This window comes from Heteronotia binoei, chromosome 1, assembly GCF_032191835.1.
Source record: "Heteronotia binoei isolate CCM8104 ecotype False Entrance Well chromosome 1, APGP_CSIRO_Hbin_v1, whole genome shotgun sequence".
Lineage (NCBI taxonomy): Eukaryota > Metazoa > Chordata > Lepidosauria > Squamata > Gekkonidae > Heteronotia > Heteronotia binoei.
The window spans coordinates 202808742-202826240 of record NC_083223.1 but is presented as its reverse complement, the minus strand read 5'-3'; the positions used below and the strand labels follow the sequence as shown (position 1 = coordinate 202826240).

The 17499-nt window shown below is 43.0% G+C and overlaps 1 protein-coding gene across 7 annotated transcripts in view; it reads right to left on the bottom strand.

Moving 5' to 3' along the window:
* Window positions 1–17499, bottom strand: part of ESRRG (estrogen related receptor gamma) — an 817641-nt gene that overhangs the window by 251229 nt on the left and 548913 nt on the right. For all 7 annotated transcript variants that reach the window (XM_060246714.1, XM_060246723.1, XM_060246761.1 and 4 more), the window contains one exon: window positions 1220–1635. In XM_060246714.1, the coding sequence (XP_060102697.1) occupies window positions 1220–1635 (416 nt within the window). The remainder of the gene's footprint in view (window positions 1–1219; window positions 1636–17499) is intronic.

Here is a 17499-nt window from a genome sequence, read left to right as displayed (position 1 = left end):
CTGAAGCTTGGTAACTCTAGCAGAAGGTTCTTGTGAAGACTTTTACAGAACAATTTTTTTACAGATTTTTTTTCTGTTTTGAATTTCTTAAGGAGCTATTTCAAAATCAGTTTGTCCATTTCCCCCTTTTGCACATTGTAGAACTACATCAGCTGTTTTGCTAGGCCCACTGGATTAAGAAAGTTTACCTTTGGGCAGAGAGATGTAACTGATAAAGAATCTCACAAGAGTGGGTTGTAACAGATGACATGTGGGTTCTTTACAATTTTAGGACTATATAAAAGATATGACAGGGCTCTCTAAACATGCACTAGACTCTATATTTGTAATTCAGTTAAGTAAACAAAGTTCAAAGGCCTTTGAATTACTTTGCAAATATCCTTATGCAAGTAAGTTTGCAGGACCGGACATACAAATCATCCCAGAAGTGCAATGCCCTCAGCCATGATGTCACACTGCCATGGAGATGACAGCATACAAGGGCAAAGCAGTTACGTTGAAACAAATTTTTAGGATTCAGGGGAGGGTGCAAGTGTGTAATCAGACATAGCTGATAGATTTGATAAAGACTACAGCAGCCTCCTAGAGGTGATGAATCTGTTCATAATGGAGTTCTAATCAGTTAGCCTCCTTCTGTTGGTTAGCGGGCTAAGAAGAGTGTAACAGCTCTGTAAATCATACAGTAAGTACATTACATAAAAACTTAATTCAGCTTGACTGCTAAATAAGACATTACAGCTTAAAACATTTGAAAATGTAAAAAAAAAAAAGGAGACCTATTACTATGTAAAAGAATCAAGAAGTGATCCGTGGTGCTTCTGTACAACATAAAGCGGTGTTGGTCTTTGTTTCTCAGCAACAGCCTTAGCATCTCAGAATGCTCATCCAGAATGTCCCTGACTTTGGGAGGTCGTTTTTCAAGGGATGTAGCATGCAACTCTTTGTATCCCAGATAATGTTTTTCAGTATTCACACAAGGGTGCATAAGAACAACAAAAATCCTTTCTCCTGGAAGACAACGTTGACTAACCTTCCACACTTAAAATGTGAAACACATTACAGCACCATCATCATAAAAATATGTGAATTTCTATACAACTTATGAACATGATCAGGCACAATGAAGTAAAAAACAAATTCAGGGATAGAAAAAAAACCCAAGAAGGAATCACACTTCTTGGGTTTTCTTTGGGTGAGAAAAACATAATCAAGCACTAACCTTGAATTGTCCTCTTGAAGAAAGCCTTGCAGGCCTCACATGAAGCCACTCCATAGTGGTACCCTGACGCAATATCACCACACACCAAACACAGTCTTTTGGGCATTGAGTTCAGCATGTATTCACACTTGGTTTGTGAATCTTCAGCGATGGTACTGGAGCAATCATCATATCGTTTCCTGACGGGCCCATTACCCCCAAGACCTGGGGCAGAAGGGTAGAGTGGTGGTGAATCTAGCCCATTCTGGTGTCCATTCATGGTTGAACTGTAGCTCCCACTAGCGTCAGAGGAGCCACCAGGGCTGTGGTGATTGATGCTGTCCGTCAAAGAAGCGGGGCTCGATGGTTCCGTCTTGATATATGACGAACAGCTAGAATCAATGTGTCGATCCTTGCTTGACATTCTGCAGAGAAGCCTGCATAGTAAAAGGAATGAAAGAGAGGTTTCTGTGCATTAAAAACAATGCTTTTTAAAGGCAGCACTGCATGCTAAGGCCTGTACATCATTCACTCATTAGTCAATACCTCTTGTTTTACATGAAGGTAATCAGCATAAGGACATGACAGAGCTTTATCAAGGTTTCAGACAGGCAGTAAACAAAAACTTTAAAGAGAGTGGATCCATTTTAATCTGTGCTCCCGCCTCTACAGTCCACCAATTTCCCTTAAATCAACTCTCTAAAACTAAATTCTAAAGTTGTCATCATGGAAAACAATGAATTCACTGCTCTGGAGGCTCTCTTCCTTGTTTCCTCACCTCATTTATGGAAATGATGCTACCAAAGGAAGCCAGACTTATATTTGAACCAGGGAATATTTTGGTCTATAGTTACTGTTTGGCAGCCTGTTTTGTTAGATCACTACCTGCCCCCCACTATTTCTTGAGTCCCAAAATTAAAAGGCAAGTCTTGCATTATTTTAGTAATTTAAAAAAAAAAAGATTCTATTTAGTAGCAGAATATTTCATGCCTCCAACAAATAATTGACGTTTGGCTCCAGTTTTACGAAATCTATGTGGAATGGTCATTAGCTTTTATTACAATTGCTTTTTAGTAAAAGGTTCTCAAATTAGTTAATAATAGACATACAAGCATCCCTAAAATTTTGTTCCTAGGAGTAAATGAGCCCTTAGGAATGATGTGAGGAAAATATAAGAGTCTGCAGTGTGAGGGGGAAAGCAGCAGAAACCACCACACCATCTCCCACAAACAGAAATGCCATTCCTTTGGAGGAAATTCATGTAACAGGATGCTACATTTTTGTAAGTATCCTAAGTAGAGAGTATAAAACTGGTGTACAGTAGCACCTTAAAGACTAATGTGAAAGTTTGTACTGATTAAAGGGTTGGAACACTTTCCTTATGAAGAAAGGTTAAAATGCTTCGGGCTCTTTAGCTTGGAGAAACGTCGACTGAGGGATGACATGATAGAAGTTTACAAGATTATGCATGGGATAGAGAAGGTAGAAAAAGTATTTTTCTCACAATACAAGAACTCGTGGATATTCAAAGAAATTGCTGAGCAGTTGGGTTAGAACTGATAAAAGGAAGCCCTTCTTCACCCAAAGGGTGATTAACACATGGAATTCACTGCCACGGGGCATGGTGGCAGCTACAAGCATAGACAGCTTCAAGAGGGGATTGGATAAGCATATGGGTCCATCAGTGGCTATTAGCCATAGCGTATTGTTGGAATTCTCTGTTTGTGGCAGTGATGCTCTGAATTCTTGGTGCTTGGAGAGGCACAGTAGGAGGGCTTCTATTGTCCTGGCCCCACTGGTGGACCTCCTGATGGCACTTGGGTTTTTGGGCCACTGTGTGACACAGAGTGTTGGACTGGATGGGCCATTGGCCCGATCCAACATGCCTTCTTTTATGTTCTTATACTGAAATAAATTTTGTTAGCCAGTGTCACAGGATGCCAGCTTTATTTTACTTCTACTGACTAACATTGCTACCCATTCAGAAGCTGAGAGTGCATTAACCAATATTATGTGCCTTGAAAAGACACCATAATGAACAGCATGTTATGTAAAGATTTTCTCAGTCTTTCTAAAATACACCAAAGGCCATTCTAGGCTTTATATGGAGACAAATCCAAGTAATTCTATCAACAGCAGATACATTTCTGATAAGCCATGTTCCTGTTTTGATATAGATTTTTTTACTTTTACTTTGAAACTTAAAAGCCATCTTAGATATACAGCCAGGCAGGTGTTCACAGAAGCAGAGCTCTGGAACCTCTAAATGTTATTGTGCTCTTTCTTTCTTACCCCCCTCCCCCCAATACTTGCTTCTGGCTCCATTGTTCAAGCTACCTGTGAGAATTTTGATGAACTCTAAGATTTGACAAACCTTCTAATATTTTCCCCCACAAAAATGGAAAAATAACCAAAGCATATAAAGCAGACAGACGGAAATCTTCATTATTTCACTGTGGCCACATAGGAGAAAATAATTTAAGAAGTATGATGGGAGTATGGTTTTATTATGATAATTATAATTTAAGAAGCATTTTAAGGTAGATACTGAGTTGATATAATTTAGTACACCTTCTGATGATGTCAGGGGTGTGTGGCATATGCAAATGAGTTGTGCTAATTAGTTATGTTAATGAGCTCCAGCACCTCTTTTTCTATGAAATGACTCCTGTCGAAATCTAAATGACAGTGTGTGAAGTGCCTCACTCCCACATATACACATGGCCAGTAATGAATTTTAACCATTCATTATTTTGTGAGCTATTATTCACTAAAGATTTTAGTCAATTGGCTGTCAACTGTTAGCAGATTAATAAACTAATTCATGTGTATTTACATATTGTGACACATTAGTAAATGCGGTTCTCAGAATCATGATTAATGCTGATCTTAAGTACAACGTCCTTCAAACAGGCAATACAAGTCAGTGGGGAAGCAGTATACCACGAATATGAAGGAGGGGAGAAAATGATGTCAGTCATTCCTTCTTCTGGACTGACACCAGGATTGATTCAGGACTGACAAAAATAAATACTTCCTTACACACTAATTAAGTGGTGGAATTAACTGCTAGTGGATGTAGTGATGGCCAGGAGATGGCTTTAAAGGGGGGCTAGACAGATTCATGGAGGAGAGGTTCATCAATGGATATCAGCTGTACTGAATAATGGGAACCGCCACATAGAGAGAGAGCAAATGTCTGAATGCCAGTGCTAGGAGGCAGCATCTCTCTCTCTCCACCCATTGTCTTCAAGGCATGTCTACTGAGTTGAGGAATGGCCAATCTAGAGTAAGTTTTTCAGTTTCTGCCCTGCAAATTCACAAGGAGAAGCAAGTTTTAAAAAGATAATAAAACAGTATACTTACTTTATAAGTTACAGAAAATGAAATTGCCCACACATACTTAATGCTGACCCTTAAAGCCACACAAGGAAGTTTTATAATACTTCAAGAAAGCAGAGAATGAGACTTTTCAGCCACTGACAACATTACATATCCTTGCCACCTGAATAGCCAATTGGTTTTTTAAAAAAAACTTTAAAGATATATTGCTTTGGATACCTGATTGCATGGTCTTTTCCTCATGAACTTTACAGCCTTCTTTCTCTCTCCTCTTCCACTTTAACAAATGTCTTTTCCTCTGCATCTGCTGCCTTGCAGCTACCACTCTTAATTAAATCTTATAATTAATAAACAGCTCTCTCTTGTCTCTCTACTCCCACTCTAGGCTAAGCACTTTTCTCTAGTCAACATTTAAAAGAAAGTGGATTGGTGCTGACTTACAGCAGCTCTGTGAATTTCTTTTAATTTAGAGTACTTACACCACTGCTCGACTTATTACCTTATAATTACTGGACAGCTCTCACATATATTATGGTCTGAAGCTAGAATGAGAAGTTATTAGGGTACTAAAACATGATCTTCTTCCCACCCCTCCTCCTGACACAAGATTTTATATAGCTATGAGTAAAATACCAAATAATTCTCTCACTATCTACCAATTATAAATTCTGATATGAGTGCTTTGTACCATTCTGTTAAACTTCTCTCATTTTTACTAGCGTAATTCTTTAAGGTTATAATTATGGTTGACAACTGGGGAAAGATGGCTAGATCACAATGAAGTTGAATTTTTGCTCCTGTTATTTGCGTCCTGGCTAGGATTGGCAACCTACAGGTGGGGCCTGGAGATCTGCCAATATTACAAACAGATCTTCAGACCAGGAATGGGCACCAATCTGCCCATGACCCTAAATTCATGACTAAAATTGCATGGGTTGTGCTTCACAAACCTAGGTCCATGCTGTCTCTCCTCAACAACCCACCCATGAGCCTCTAAATCAGGGGTGGCCAACGGTAGCTCTCCAGATGTTTTTTTTTGCCTACAACTCCCATCAACCCCAGCCATTGGCCATGCTTGCTGAGGCTGATGGGAGTTGTAGGCAAAAAACATCTGGAGAGCTACCGTTGGCCACCCCTGCTCTAAATGGTTTTCAGAGGTTCAGGCATCTTGTGGCAGGGCATGTTGGCAGCATCTGCAGCAGACATGCTGGCACCTGTCAAAGCAACAAGGGGTGGGGATGGACTTCTGCAGCCCTGGAAACACCAACAGTGACCCTCCAGAACTCAACAGGAAGTGCTGATGTGATGGACTGCACTTTTAAGAAACTCAGAAGTGCTGTACAAATAGCTGAAGGTCTCTGAAGGGTTAATTCTTCACGGAAGCCAAAAACCTTGAGTGACAGGCTGCACCAAGCAACCTGATTGGTTAGCATCAGCTGAGCTGAAAGATTCAGTCAGATTGCTTTAAGGAAGTTTAGGGAGTAATTCTAAGCAGGTCCACTCAGAAACAAGTCTCTTGTTACTCAATAGGACTTAATTCCAGGAAAGTGTTTTTAGGACTGTGCTACAAGATGCTTGCCCAGCATCAAATCCAGATAACCTTAAGAGAGCTACCATTCTGCTCCATAGGAGCAGAATGCTATTTCCCCCCAATTCACATGCAGCCACTGTTTTCTGTCGGCAGCAGGAACACTGTGCATTAAGAAGAGGGTGAGCAGAAGCAGGAGCCAGGTATATATACCTCATTGGCTCTCCCCTCCCCTTGCTGTCTGGTGCTGGGATGCTTGTGTCCACATCACAGCCTACTACATCCAGTGGAGCAAAGGTGCTGGTCAGCTCTGTGGGTGGAGGCGCAGCAGAGAGAGAAGGGAACTGGCTGTGATTTCCCCAGATAGCATATTCCTGGGGGTTCCTCTTTGGGGGGGCTGTAACTCACCCTCTTAAATCCAATCCTCACTAAACTTGGAGAGCATATAGAGGAGAGTCAGCTGGAGACTCCCTGCAAATTTGGCATCTCTAGCCTGCAGGGGAGCTATCTGCATCATGAACCTCATAAAACAGACTGATTTGTAAACAGGAAGGTCTGTGAAGGGTCATGGTTCATGGGGGCCCACAAACCTCTATTTTCTTGGTTTGTGCCCATCCCTACTCCAGACAACAGAGATCACTTCCCCTGGAGAAAACAGCCACTTTAAAGGGTGGACTCTATGGCATTATACCCCACAGAGGTCTATACCCTTCCTAAGCTTCATTGTCAATGCAGTACCCAGTCAAGAAAGATATTGCGGCTGCAAGGAAAAAGTAGTAGCTTGAAACCAGGCCTTCACAATCAATGCAGACTGTAGTTGATTTCTCTCATTCAGTGCTTGACCATGAGGTCAAAGGCAAGAGTCGCTGGATGCTGTGGCATAATGTCTTATCTATGTTGCTAACTGACAAAAAATGTTATTATAGAACCACTTACAGCACTATCCATCAATTCACATGTTCAACCTCACCAAGCAAGCTGTATACTGAATAACTGCCCAAATGCATGATCAAATTGCTTTTTTAAAGCTGTTGAAACCAAACTATGATGGCAGGCAAAGGCTCAGTGGCAGAACACATTTGGTATGCAGAAGGTCCCCAGTATGTTCAGGACAATCTTTGGAAGTAGGAGAAGGAAAAGGCTTCTTCTTTTTTCCTGGCCTGAGGCCTGCCAGTCAATGCTGACAATATTGAGCTTAGTAGAAAATGGTCAAACAATGGATGGCATTTTGTATATTCATAGCTAGTCCAACAGCTATTATAAGGTTAAATCATTATGTTGGGGTATGGGGTGGAAATGCAACCTTGTCATTATAAAGACTACAGATGGACTAGAGCAGTTTCCTAGTCTTCACTCAGGTTTATCTGCTCTGGAATGCAGCTGCTATGGAGAAAGGGAACCAAAACCATATCAAATTACAACAGCAGATGGAAACTTGGCATCACTGAAGAACCTTGACAAAACAAAACCCAAAACAAGGTAGATGGGACATTTATGCATATTTTGGGTTAGTATTGTTAATTATTGTTTCTATATGTTGGAGGAGAAAAGTGGAGAACTTTTATTTATTTATTGCACTTATATCCCGCCCTCCCCAAACAGGCTCAGGGCGGCTAACAACAGTCACAATTCGATGACAATTCACATTATGATAATAAAACAGTATTAAAACATTAAAATATTAAAACAATTTAAATACCGCTAAAAATATAACTCAGATGGCTTCTGTTTGAATTAATTTGTCAAGATACTGTGGGGCAGATAGTACACACCCCCATAGTTGTTAAAAGTACCTCCTTTTAGTTCTTAAAAGCCTGCCTGAACTAATATGTCTTACAGGCCCTGTGGAATTGTGACAAGTCCCGCAGGGCCCTAGTCTCCTCCAGGAGGGCATTCCAGAGACAGGGGCAGCCACGGAGAAGGCTCTTGCCCTTGTAGTGGTCAGATGGGCATCCTTTAGACTGGGGATCTTTAACAGATTTAATGAGCTTGATCGTAGTGCTCTCTGGGGCTCATATGGGGAAAGGCAGTCCCGAAGGTAGGCAGGTCCCAAGCCATATAGGACTTTAAAGGTCATAACCAGCACTTTGAACCGGGCTCGGAACACTACAGGCAACCAGTGCAGTGTCTCCAGTGCAGGTTGGATGTGCACCTGTAAAGGCAGCTCCAATACCAACCTGGCTGCAGCATTCTGCACCAGTTGCAGCTTCTGGGTCTGAGTTAAGGGCAGCCCTGAGTCAAGAGGGTGTTACAGTAGTCTATTCTCAAGGTGACCATTGCATGGATTACTGCAGCCAAGTTGCTGCATTCCAGGTATGGAGCCAACTGTCTTCTCTGTTTAAGATGATAAAATGCAGATCTGGCAGTGGCTGCCATCTGGACCTCCATAGTCAATGAAGGCTCCAGGAGAGCCCCTAAATTCTTGACCTTCGAAGCTGGTGCTAAAGGCACCCCATTGAAGTTCGGTAAAGAGATATCTCTTCCCAGGCTGCCTCAGCTTAGGTACAGAACCTCCATCTTTGCTGGATTCAATTTCAGTCGACTTTGTCTGAGCCATTTCACAGCAGCTTGTAATGCCTGCTCCAAGTTTTCCGGGATGCAGTCGGCCTGGTCACCCATCAAGAGGTAGAGCTGGGTGTCATCTGCATACTGGTGACCCCATCCCAAAACTCCGGACAATCTTGGCGACAGGGCGCATGTAGATGTTAAATAGTGTTGGGGAGAGAACCGTGCCCTGAGGCACCGCACATACTAGTGGGTGTCTCCAAGACAGCCTCTCCCCCACTACTACCCTCTGTCCTCGACCTTGGAGAAAAGAGGTAAGTCAATGGAGGGCAGACCTCTGAATCCCCACGTCAGCAAGGCGGTGCGACAGCAGCTGGTGGTCGACTGTATCAAAGGCAGCCGACAGATCTAATAACAGCAGCACTGCCGATCCACCTTGATCTAGATGTCTTAGGAGATCTTTGCATCTTTGATTGCCATCTCATAGGGCTTCATAAACAGTCTATAAGTTCTTGTCACTTCATCATGAGTACGCTGCCAACTCCTCTCTAGCCATCTTAGTCACTGTTTCATCATCACAGTTCCGGGGTGCACCATGGTGCCAGCTGAGCACGACGATGAAGAGGGTGCTGAGGGGCAATCTCATCAATGGCTGCGGAGAGTTTTTGGTGCCACGCCTCCGCTAGTCCATCTAGAGAGTTTCCAGAGGGCCAAGGATCCTGCAGTGCCATCTGAAACCGCGTAGGGTCCATCTGACTTCACGGACAAGCCAAAATATGCTCGCTGCCTAGACAGGGTTGTGGAGACATGGCCATATTGGCCTTTAGGGCATAGTGGTTCGACCATGGCACTGCTAAGGCAGTAATTCAGTCCACTGTAATTCCCGCTGCAAAGATCAAATCCAGCGTGTGCCCAGCCCGATGGGTAGTAGTTGTAACATATTGGGAGAGCCCTAGTGTTGCCATGGATGACACTAGGTCCATTGCCCTGATGAAGTCCACATCATTGGCATGGATGTTGAAGTCACCCACCCCGCTACGGCCTCCATCATGGTTGGCATGGCACTGGCTGGTGCGCTAGGCATTCGGTACACCAGCCAGATGGCCAATTTTTCTCTCCCATCCCATAAAAGTCCAATACACTCAATGCCAGAGATCACTGGAGGCGGGAGTGCCCAAAAGGAGTAAGCCTCCCGTATCAGCAGTGCCACCTCTTCCCTTGCCCGCTAGTCCGCAAATGTTGCAGGACCGAGTACCCGGGGGGGTAATTTGGGAGAGAGCTACTGTTTCTCCCTCCCGCACCCAGGTCTTGGTCACGTAAGCCAGGTCTACGTCCTATTCATGCAGGAAACTTGTTGTTAATCGACCTGGCATTACACAGCACCAGAGACGGAGGCGAGTGATTTTCCTTGGCCTCCCTACCTGCTACCTTTGGGATGGGACACAGGTTGGAAGGAGAGCAAGCATATCCATATCTCGGTCTCCTTTCCACTGATTTGTTCCTATTCCCACTGCTATATTTTTCCCCACCCCAGGAGCACTGGGATCCCCTAGCCAGGCACAGCCGTGGCCACAGCCTCAAACCTATCCAGACAGTAAACCTACACTAACAATTCTATTCCTATGCTTACTCTAATTTAACTCTAATTGCTCTTAACTTATCTACCCTATAGCCTATCCTTACTAACTTAATTTGGTTCCTACTACTAATTAACTAAGATCCCTCCAATTTAATCCCCTCAATAAATTCCAATCCCTTAATTAGTGGCTAATAAAAGATCCCAATTTAACTACACTAGCCACTTAGGCACTAGTCAATCACTTCTTTTAACTAATTAAGAAAACAACCCTTGCCTAACTATAACAATTATAACTCAATTTAATTAAATTCCCAATAAGTTAGGCTAACAATTTATTTCCCAATAAGTTAGGCTAGCAATTTAAATTAGACTAGTAAAAAATCAATTTTCAATAGTTAATCTAACAACAGCGATAAATCAATCTAAGAACAATTTAAAACATAGGAATATAACAGGAGTTTTCAGAGCGATGGGATATCAGTACCAAGCATATTCCAGGAGTAAAGTGTGCAGTGCAATCTCAGTTATAGTTAGTAACTTCCTACTGATGGCTTCTGGCTCTATAGGTGGTCAGAACTGGCCCAATCCAGTTCTTCACTTCCAGCAGACAGCAAAGTCGAATATCTGTTTGGCACGACCAGCAGCAGTCAGAAACCTGAGGGAATCCTCAGACGTGGCTGCAGTGGTTTCTCCGTAAGGCGCTGCACTCGGGGCTAACAAAAAAGCCCTCCCCTCCACGAGAGCTCCAGGTGGCCACAATCCCTGTCCTTGGAACAATGCCATCACCTCAGCTCTCCTCCACAACACCACCTCTACAGTCGCAGCCAACACCAGAGCCGCTCTCTTTCCCCCTGCATCTTCCGGCAACGCTCGTACTCCCACTGGCTGCACTCGTACTCCACCCCATGGCGCCCGCCAGCTCCAGCAAAGTGGCCAGGCCAGACCTGCTGCTGCAGTGGGTAATTGCGTCACGCTATTCCTCCAGGGCTGCAGTCAGGAAAGCCAGAGAAGTCTCAGGCACACTCAGGTTGGTGCCAATACACTCAACATCACCCGGTTTGCGTTGGTGATTAATTTATTTCTTATAGTTCCTGTTTTCTAAATGTAGAAATCAAAACACGCAGGAGCTCTGCACCAAGCTTCTACTGCACAGCCATCTTTTCTCTGCTCATGGAGGGAGCTGACCTACCTTAGCAAACTGAGTCATCATCAAGGGGTCCTGCTGAGGATTTGGAATAATATCTAAAATAGACCTCTGTAAAACAGCTGTTGCTCCCTAATTACTACTTAGCTCATTACACCAAGAACTTCCTAGAGATACCATTACCTTGTACAAAAAATTTCTAGCTCAAACTTAATTCCCTCTTCATCTCTGTACCTGATTTTCTACAGCTCTTTCATGCAAGCCTGAAATATTCACAACTCTCTATAAATTCAATTGTCAGCTGGTGATTTTTATTCTAGACCTCACTTCAATCTAAAATTAGAGGCACTAAAATTCACATTAACTGTAAGAGGAGTGTAGTGAATAGGACTTTATTTCAAAAGAGCACCTTTTTGTCAGAAAGAGCTATTCTCAAGTTGATGGCTTTATCTGTATTCAAAGTCCAATTCCACATTGTGCTGTTAATACAGATTTTTTTTAGGTCACAGCAGATTAATAAAAATCTAAATGTAGTTAACATTTACAATGAGAAATAACGTCTGTCAAACTTAAGTGTGATATATTTATTTCAACATCATGGTTGCATTGTTTTCTTCATTATTATTTTAGTTAATTAGCTGGTATTTTTAACTGTTACTTTCTAAGGACTGACATATTACATGTTTGTAGGATAAGGAGCATGAAAACAAAGCTGAGGTCAAATTTTTGGCCCTTCATTTTCACATATTTAAAGTCACTGGGGTTCCATCTGAATCTTCCATTAATTTCTGCATCTAGGCTATTTAAAACTGGTGATGACTGAAACACTGTACACACAAATGTGTGCTGAGCCACAGACGTATAGAAAAAGGCTTGGAGGAAGCATTTAGAGGTTCTAATTAATGCATAATTTAGCCCTAAAAAGCAAATGGGGTCTCTCTCTCTCTCTCTCTCTCTCTCTCACACACACACACGACTGGCTCCAGACTGTCTGGCACCCTAGGCAAGGCTAACTTCTGGTGCCCCCCTCCATTGATCACTGAATCAGATGGGGGCGCCCAATTTGGAGCCCCCAGAAGGTCAGCATCCTAGACAATCGCCTAGCTTGTCTAGTGGCAGGGCTGGCCCTGTACACACACAGGTATGCCTTTAGAACATACCACATATCTCTTTTCCCTCTTATTGATTTAGATCCATGTTGCTTCTCCCAACCAGCAGTTCTAGTCTAGGGCCAGATCACATAGCAGGAATTCCAACTGTGGAACTTCAGAATTAGGGTTTGTAGAATCTTTCGGGCTCAAGTGCCGTGTTCTACTGGAGAAAGTTTTCCTTCCAGACGTTTCGTTCTCAGCTGCGGAGAACATCCTCAGTGGCGTTGCAGCCGGAGCAGGCGCTCAGACCTTCTTGGCTGCTGTGCATTGAGTGGGGCCAGGGCTGCTGGAGAGCTGCTATTTCTAGGCTGGAGGGGGTGTGATGAAAGGGCAATTGGTTTGTGGATGAGCCCATTGTTTGGTGGGGCTTCCTGGAAGGGTAGTGATAAGGAAACTGGCTGTTGAATGTGACCATTGTTCCGTGTTAATTGCTGGGAGGGTTGGAAGGGGTTTGAAGATAAGGAAGATGGTTGTTGACTGTGCTGATTGTTCTGTGGAATTTGCTGGTTGTTCTGAGACTTCCTGCAATTTATAGTCTGTAGGGTGTTTTGCAGAGCTGGGTACCAAGATTGGTGGATGAAAATGCCTTCTTTCTTTCTGTTAAAATTGTGCTGGTGTTTGTAAATCTCAATAGTTTCTCTGTTCAGGCGGGTATGATAATGTGAGACCGTAGAAAGGACTTCAGTTCTTTCAAAGTGGATGACGTGGTCTCCTTCTTGATTGCCACGCTGAAGCAGCCTGTCGGTCACTTCCGGGCTCCTGTCCTGCATCTCGACCTGTGTTATTAGTGACAGGCTGCTTCGGCGTGCCGCTGCGCCGGCCCCCTGGGCCCCACAACGATGGGACCGATGCCACAGGGACGGGCTCGAAACACTCTATAACCCCTCAAAAGAACAGCAGTCTAGCTCGCTTCCCCCGAGCCCTGCCGCCATAAGCCTCAAGGGGGCTCATTTTGCGGCATCTCCCGGCGGGAGGGTGGCACCCGCACGGGACACATATCAAATGAAAGAGGGGGCGCAGGGCTATCAGAAACAGCCGGCGGAGGGAGTCGGGAGAGCACCCCACTGGGGGATCCACACCCCGAAAGTGATGAAGGTGGCGCAGATAGAGCCAACAGAGCAAACAGGACAAAATAAATAGGCTGCATTATGCAGCACAGTTGAGAAAGTGCCTTATCCCATATACTGATGAAGTATATACAGGATTTCAGAACAAAATTGTTTCCGGCGGTGATATTTGGGGGATTTTTGGGGATGTCACAGGAAGTGCTGTGAAGTCACTTCCTGTTTCCGGCAGTGGCATTTGGGGGAAATGATGTCACAGGAAGTGATGTCACTTCCCATTTCCGGCAGGTGACGCGGGGAAATGATGTCACAGGAAGTGATGTCACTTCCTGTTTCCTGTGGTGGCATGACGTCACCGGAAGTGACGTCACTTCCTGTTTCCGGCGGCGCGGGCACGCTTCGCGCGCGCACCCCTACCTCCCCCCCCCCAACGTGTCCCTGGCTGGCCTTCAGACATTATGGTCACCCTATGTGTGGTTAAAGGACTTATTTAGCATAGTTCTCATCCTGCTGGAGCTCTCAGAAGGACTCAACATTAATTTATACATTAGGGCATCTGCTGTGGTGAAATAGAGGCTGTACCTCTTTCTAGGGCAAAAGAACCCAGCCACTATACTGTTTGTTCTGATAACTTATCTGCAGTAATTTGTGATTGAAGGGCAGGGTATGGAAGGCCTAGCAGCAGCAGCAGCAGAAGAAGAACTACCCAAAGGAGTCTCAGAGCAGCTTACAATTGCCTTTCCTTCCTCTCCCCACAACAGACACCTTGTGAGGTAGGTGAGGCTGAGAGAGTTCTGAGAGAAAGGGTGGCATGGGCTTCTCCAGGGGTTAATGAGGGCTGCTTGAGATGTGGCAGAGCTCCTGGTGGCTGGCTGCTCTCCTAATTCAGGGATTGTTATGTAGCTGTACCTACTATTCAATGGACAGGGTAGATGGGGAGGAGGAGGGGGAACAATGTTTTTATTGCATTTTATTGTTTTATTATATGTTGTACTCTGCCCTGAGCCCTATGGGGAATGGGCAGGATAGAAATGTACTAAAATAAAACCCTTAGAAAGATTCAGGAGCTGCACTCCTGTGCGCTCCTGATGAATTCAAGGCCTGATGTGGAGTAGTAGGGAATCAAACCAGGTTCTCCAGATAAGGTTTCCCCACTCTTAAGCACTACACCAAGCTTAATCTAAAAGCTTAATCCTGATAAAATGAAGATACTGTTAAGAGTTAAAATCTAATTGGGAGTACAGCTACAGCCCGTTCTGAATTTGAAGGAGCAAGTTTGAAGTTTAGGTTTCTTAGAACCTGTTCTGTTATTAGGTAAACAGGTAGCAAGTTGTTTTTACCAGTTATTCTGTCACCAGTGGCAACTGTTCCTAAATGGTGGACAGCTTCACATGACTTAACCACACTTCCCAGAAGTAAGATTCTCTGGTAAGATGCTAGTTTATCACTTGAGACGAGATTAGTTTACTAAAAATACAGACTTTGGGAGAGTCGCATACACTCTATACCAGGGGTGGCCAAACTGTGGCTCAGGAGCCACATGTGGCTCTTTCACACACATTGTGCGACTCTCGGAGCCCCCACCACATTTCTCTCTTGAAATCACTTCTTTAAGCCAAGCCAGACAGTGGCTTGGAGAATGCATTTAAAGTTGATTTCTTTCCACCTCTCCCTCCCTCCTCCCACTTGCATCTTCCTTCCTTCAACATCTGACGTTCATGTATTGTGGCTCTCAAACATTCAACATTTATTCTTTGTGGCTCATATGTTAAGCAAGTTTGGCGACCCCTGTTTTATACAATTCTTTCCTCAGGGAAATTTACATTGTAGACTTTAGAAAATCTCTAAAGGTTGTCTACTAGGCCTACTGAGTATTAGAAAAATAATAATTAAATGATATGGGCTCTGCCAACATCCTTGTATTTTTTTTTTTGTGAACAGGCTTTAAGATGCTTTATGATGTTGATGTTTTATAGCGGCTGTGGTTTAAAGGCAGCCTGTAAATCAATATAAATAAATAAATATTTGCACATATGATGAGACAACAGCTACATAATCAAATTTGCCAGCTGCTTCCCACACTGAATGATACGTAAGGGTAGGCAATGTATTATCAGCAGGGTAATGATATATAGAAGTTAATTTAACCAAATTATGCAGAGCATAGAGGGAAACTCTCCTACTAAACCATAAAAGGCAAACCCTGGTTTCTGAAATGGTATATTGTATGCACTAGATGACACTCTTTTCTGACCTTATTTTCTGGTGGTAGCTGCTTCCCAAAGTTAAGATGATTGCCAATTCAAAGAGTAATTTTATGAGGCACGAGGGGCTGTTGTCTATGGAGAGAAAATAGAAAGTACTCTCTTCACATAACTGCTTTGTGTGTGTATAAACCTCTGTTACTCTAGGGTAGCTTACACAGTGCTGTTATTTTTCTCTGTGTCTTTTAAACATGAGCCCTCCACATTGTTTTATAAACTGCTTTTGCAACTTTTTTTATTGCAACATCTTTTGCCCTGCAGCATGGGATGTGAGGTGGGGGCAAGACACTTAGTCAATAGTATCCCTGGATAGCCAGAATTATTTGAGCAGTCATTTGGATCCTGACCAAAATGACAATAAAATTGGGCTAACAGTTATTTATTTTGATCTGCAAGCCACACTGAATTTTTCCAGCTTGATAACAAAAGCTGCTAAAGACTATTGTTTGGATTTCAGAAAGTCAGTACTTAACAATACAACATTTTCAAGTATGTTTTGAAATTGACTGATATTTCACAAGAGAAAAGAATTCAGTACATGCATAGTCCAAATTATTTCACATGGATTTCATGTAATATTTGGGTCCAGTCTAACCAGTACAAGTATTGTAGGAACATTTCTGATTTCATGTGTCATATGTCTTTGTTACTAAGACCAACCACATGAATTTGGAATTCTGAACTGGTACATTGTCATTACAGGATTTGATGTCAGCTATTATCTGATGGCTTCTTTAAGATTTTTTTTTTTTGCATTGAAAATGTTTGCATTACACTTCTGAAGCAAAAGGCTTTCAATAATGGCTGGCCATAGATGTCTGATTCCAGATCATATGAAATAATGGGTGCTATCTAGCTGTCTTTGTTTATGGTTCCCTTCTCAGTGTACTGACTTCAACTTCCTCTAGAAAACTTGTAATGGCTTAGGATAAGAAGCCATCAGATAGAAAAAGAAATGTTTGCAACCAGGGCTTTTTTGGGGGGTAGAAAAAGCCCAGCAGGAACTCATTTGCATATTAGACCACACCTCCAACATCACCATTGTTTCACATAAGGCTGTTTTGTAGAAAAAGCCCAGCAGGAACTTATTTGCATATTAGGCCACACCTCTGACACCAAGCTAGCCAGAACTGCATTCCTGCTCAAAAAAAGCCCTGTTTGCAACAATCAACACTTGTGACAAGTATTCTTGGTTGAGAATATGACACGCAAGAGCATGGTAAGTATATTGTTTCGGCCAGGCCAAACAGTATTAGATGTGCAGGCTCCTAAATGAACATGTGAAAGTATAGAGTATGTGCTATTTTCCCAAAGTCTGTATTTCCTGGTGTCCTTTCTCTTCTCAAAAATATTTGGGGGGACATTTTGGGCTGCCACAGGAGAGAGAAGCAGTAAATTGCATTTAGTGGGTGCAAATGTCTAGTCTGAATCCAAGCTACAGTCAGACCATTGGTTCATCTAGCTGACTATACAACTGGTAGCAAATCTAGCTGCTCAAAAAGAGTACCTTACCAATCCTGCTTTATGAGTTCCTTTAGCTAGAGATGCCAGCACTTTATTTTAAAACTTTTGCATAAAAATATGCTTCTACTGAAGATGGGACAACAGCTCAGTGGCAAAGGACACAGTCTGGTACTCTTCCATTAAGTTAGGGCTTGTCCCTTAAATTAGCTTTATCACAACTCCATTATATGACAATAAGTTCTATTCAAGTAACTTAATTA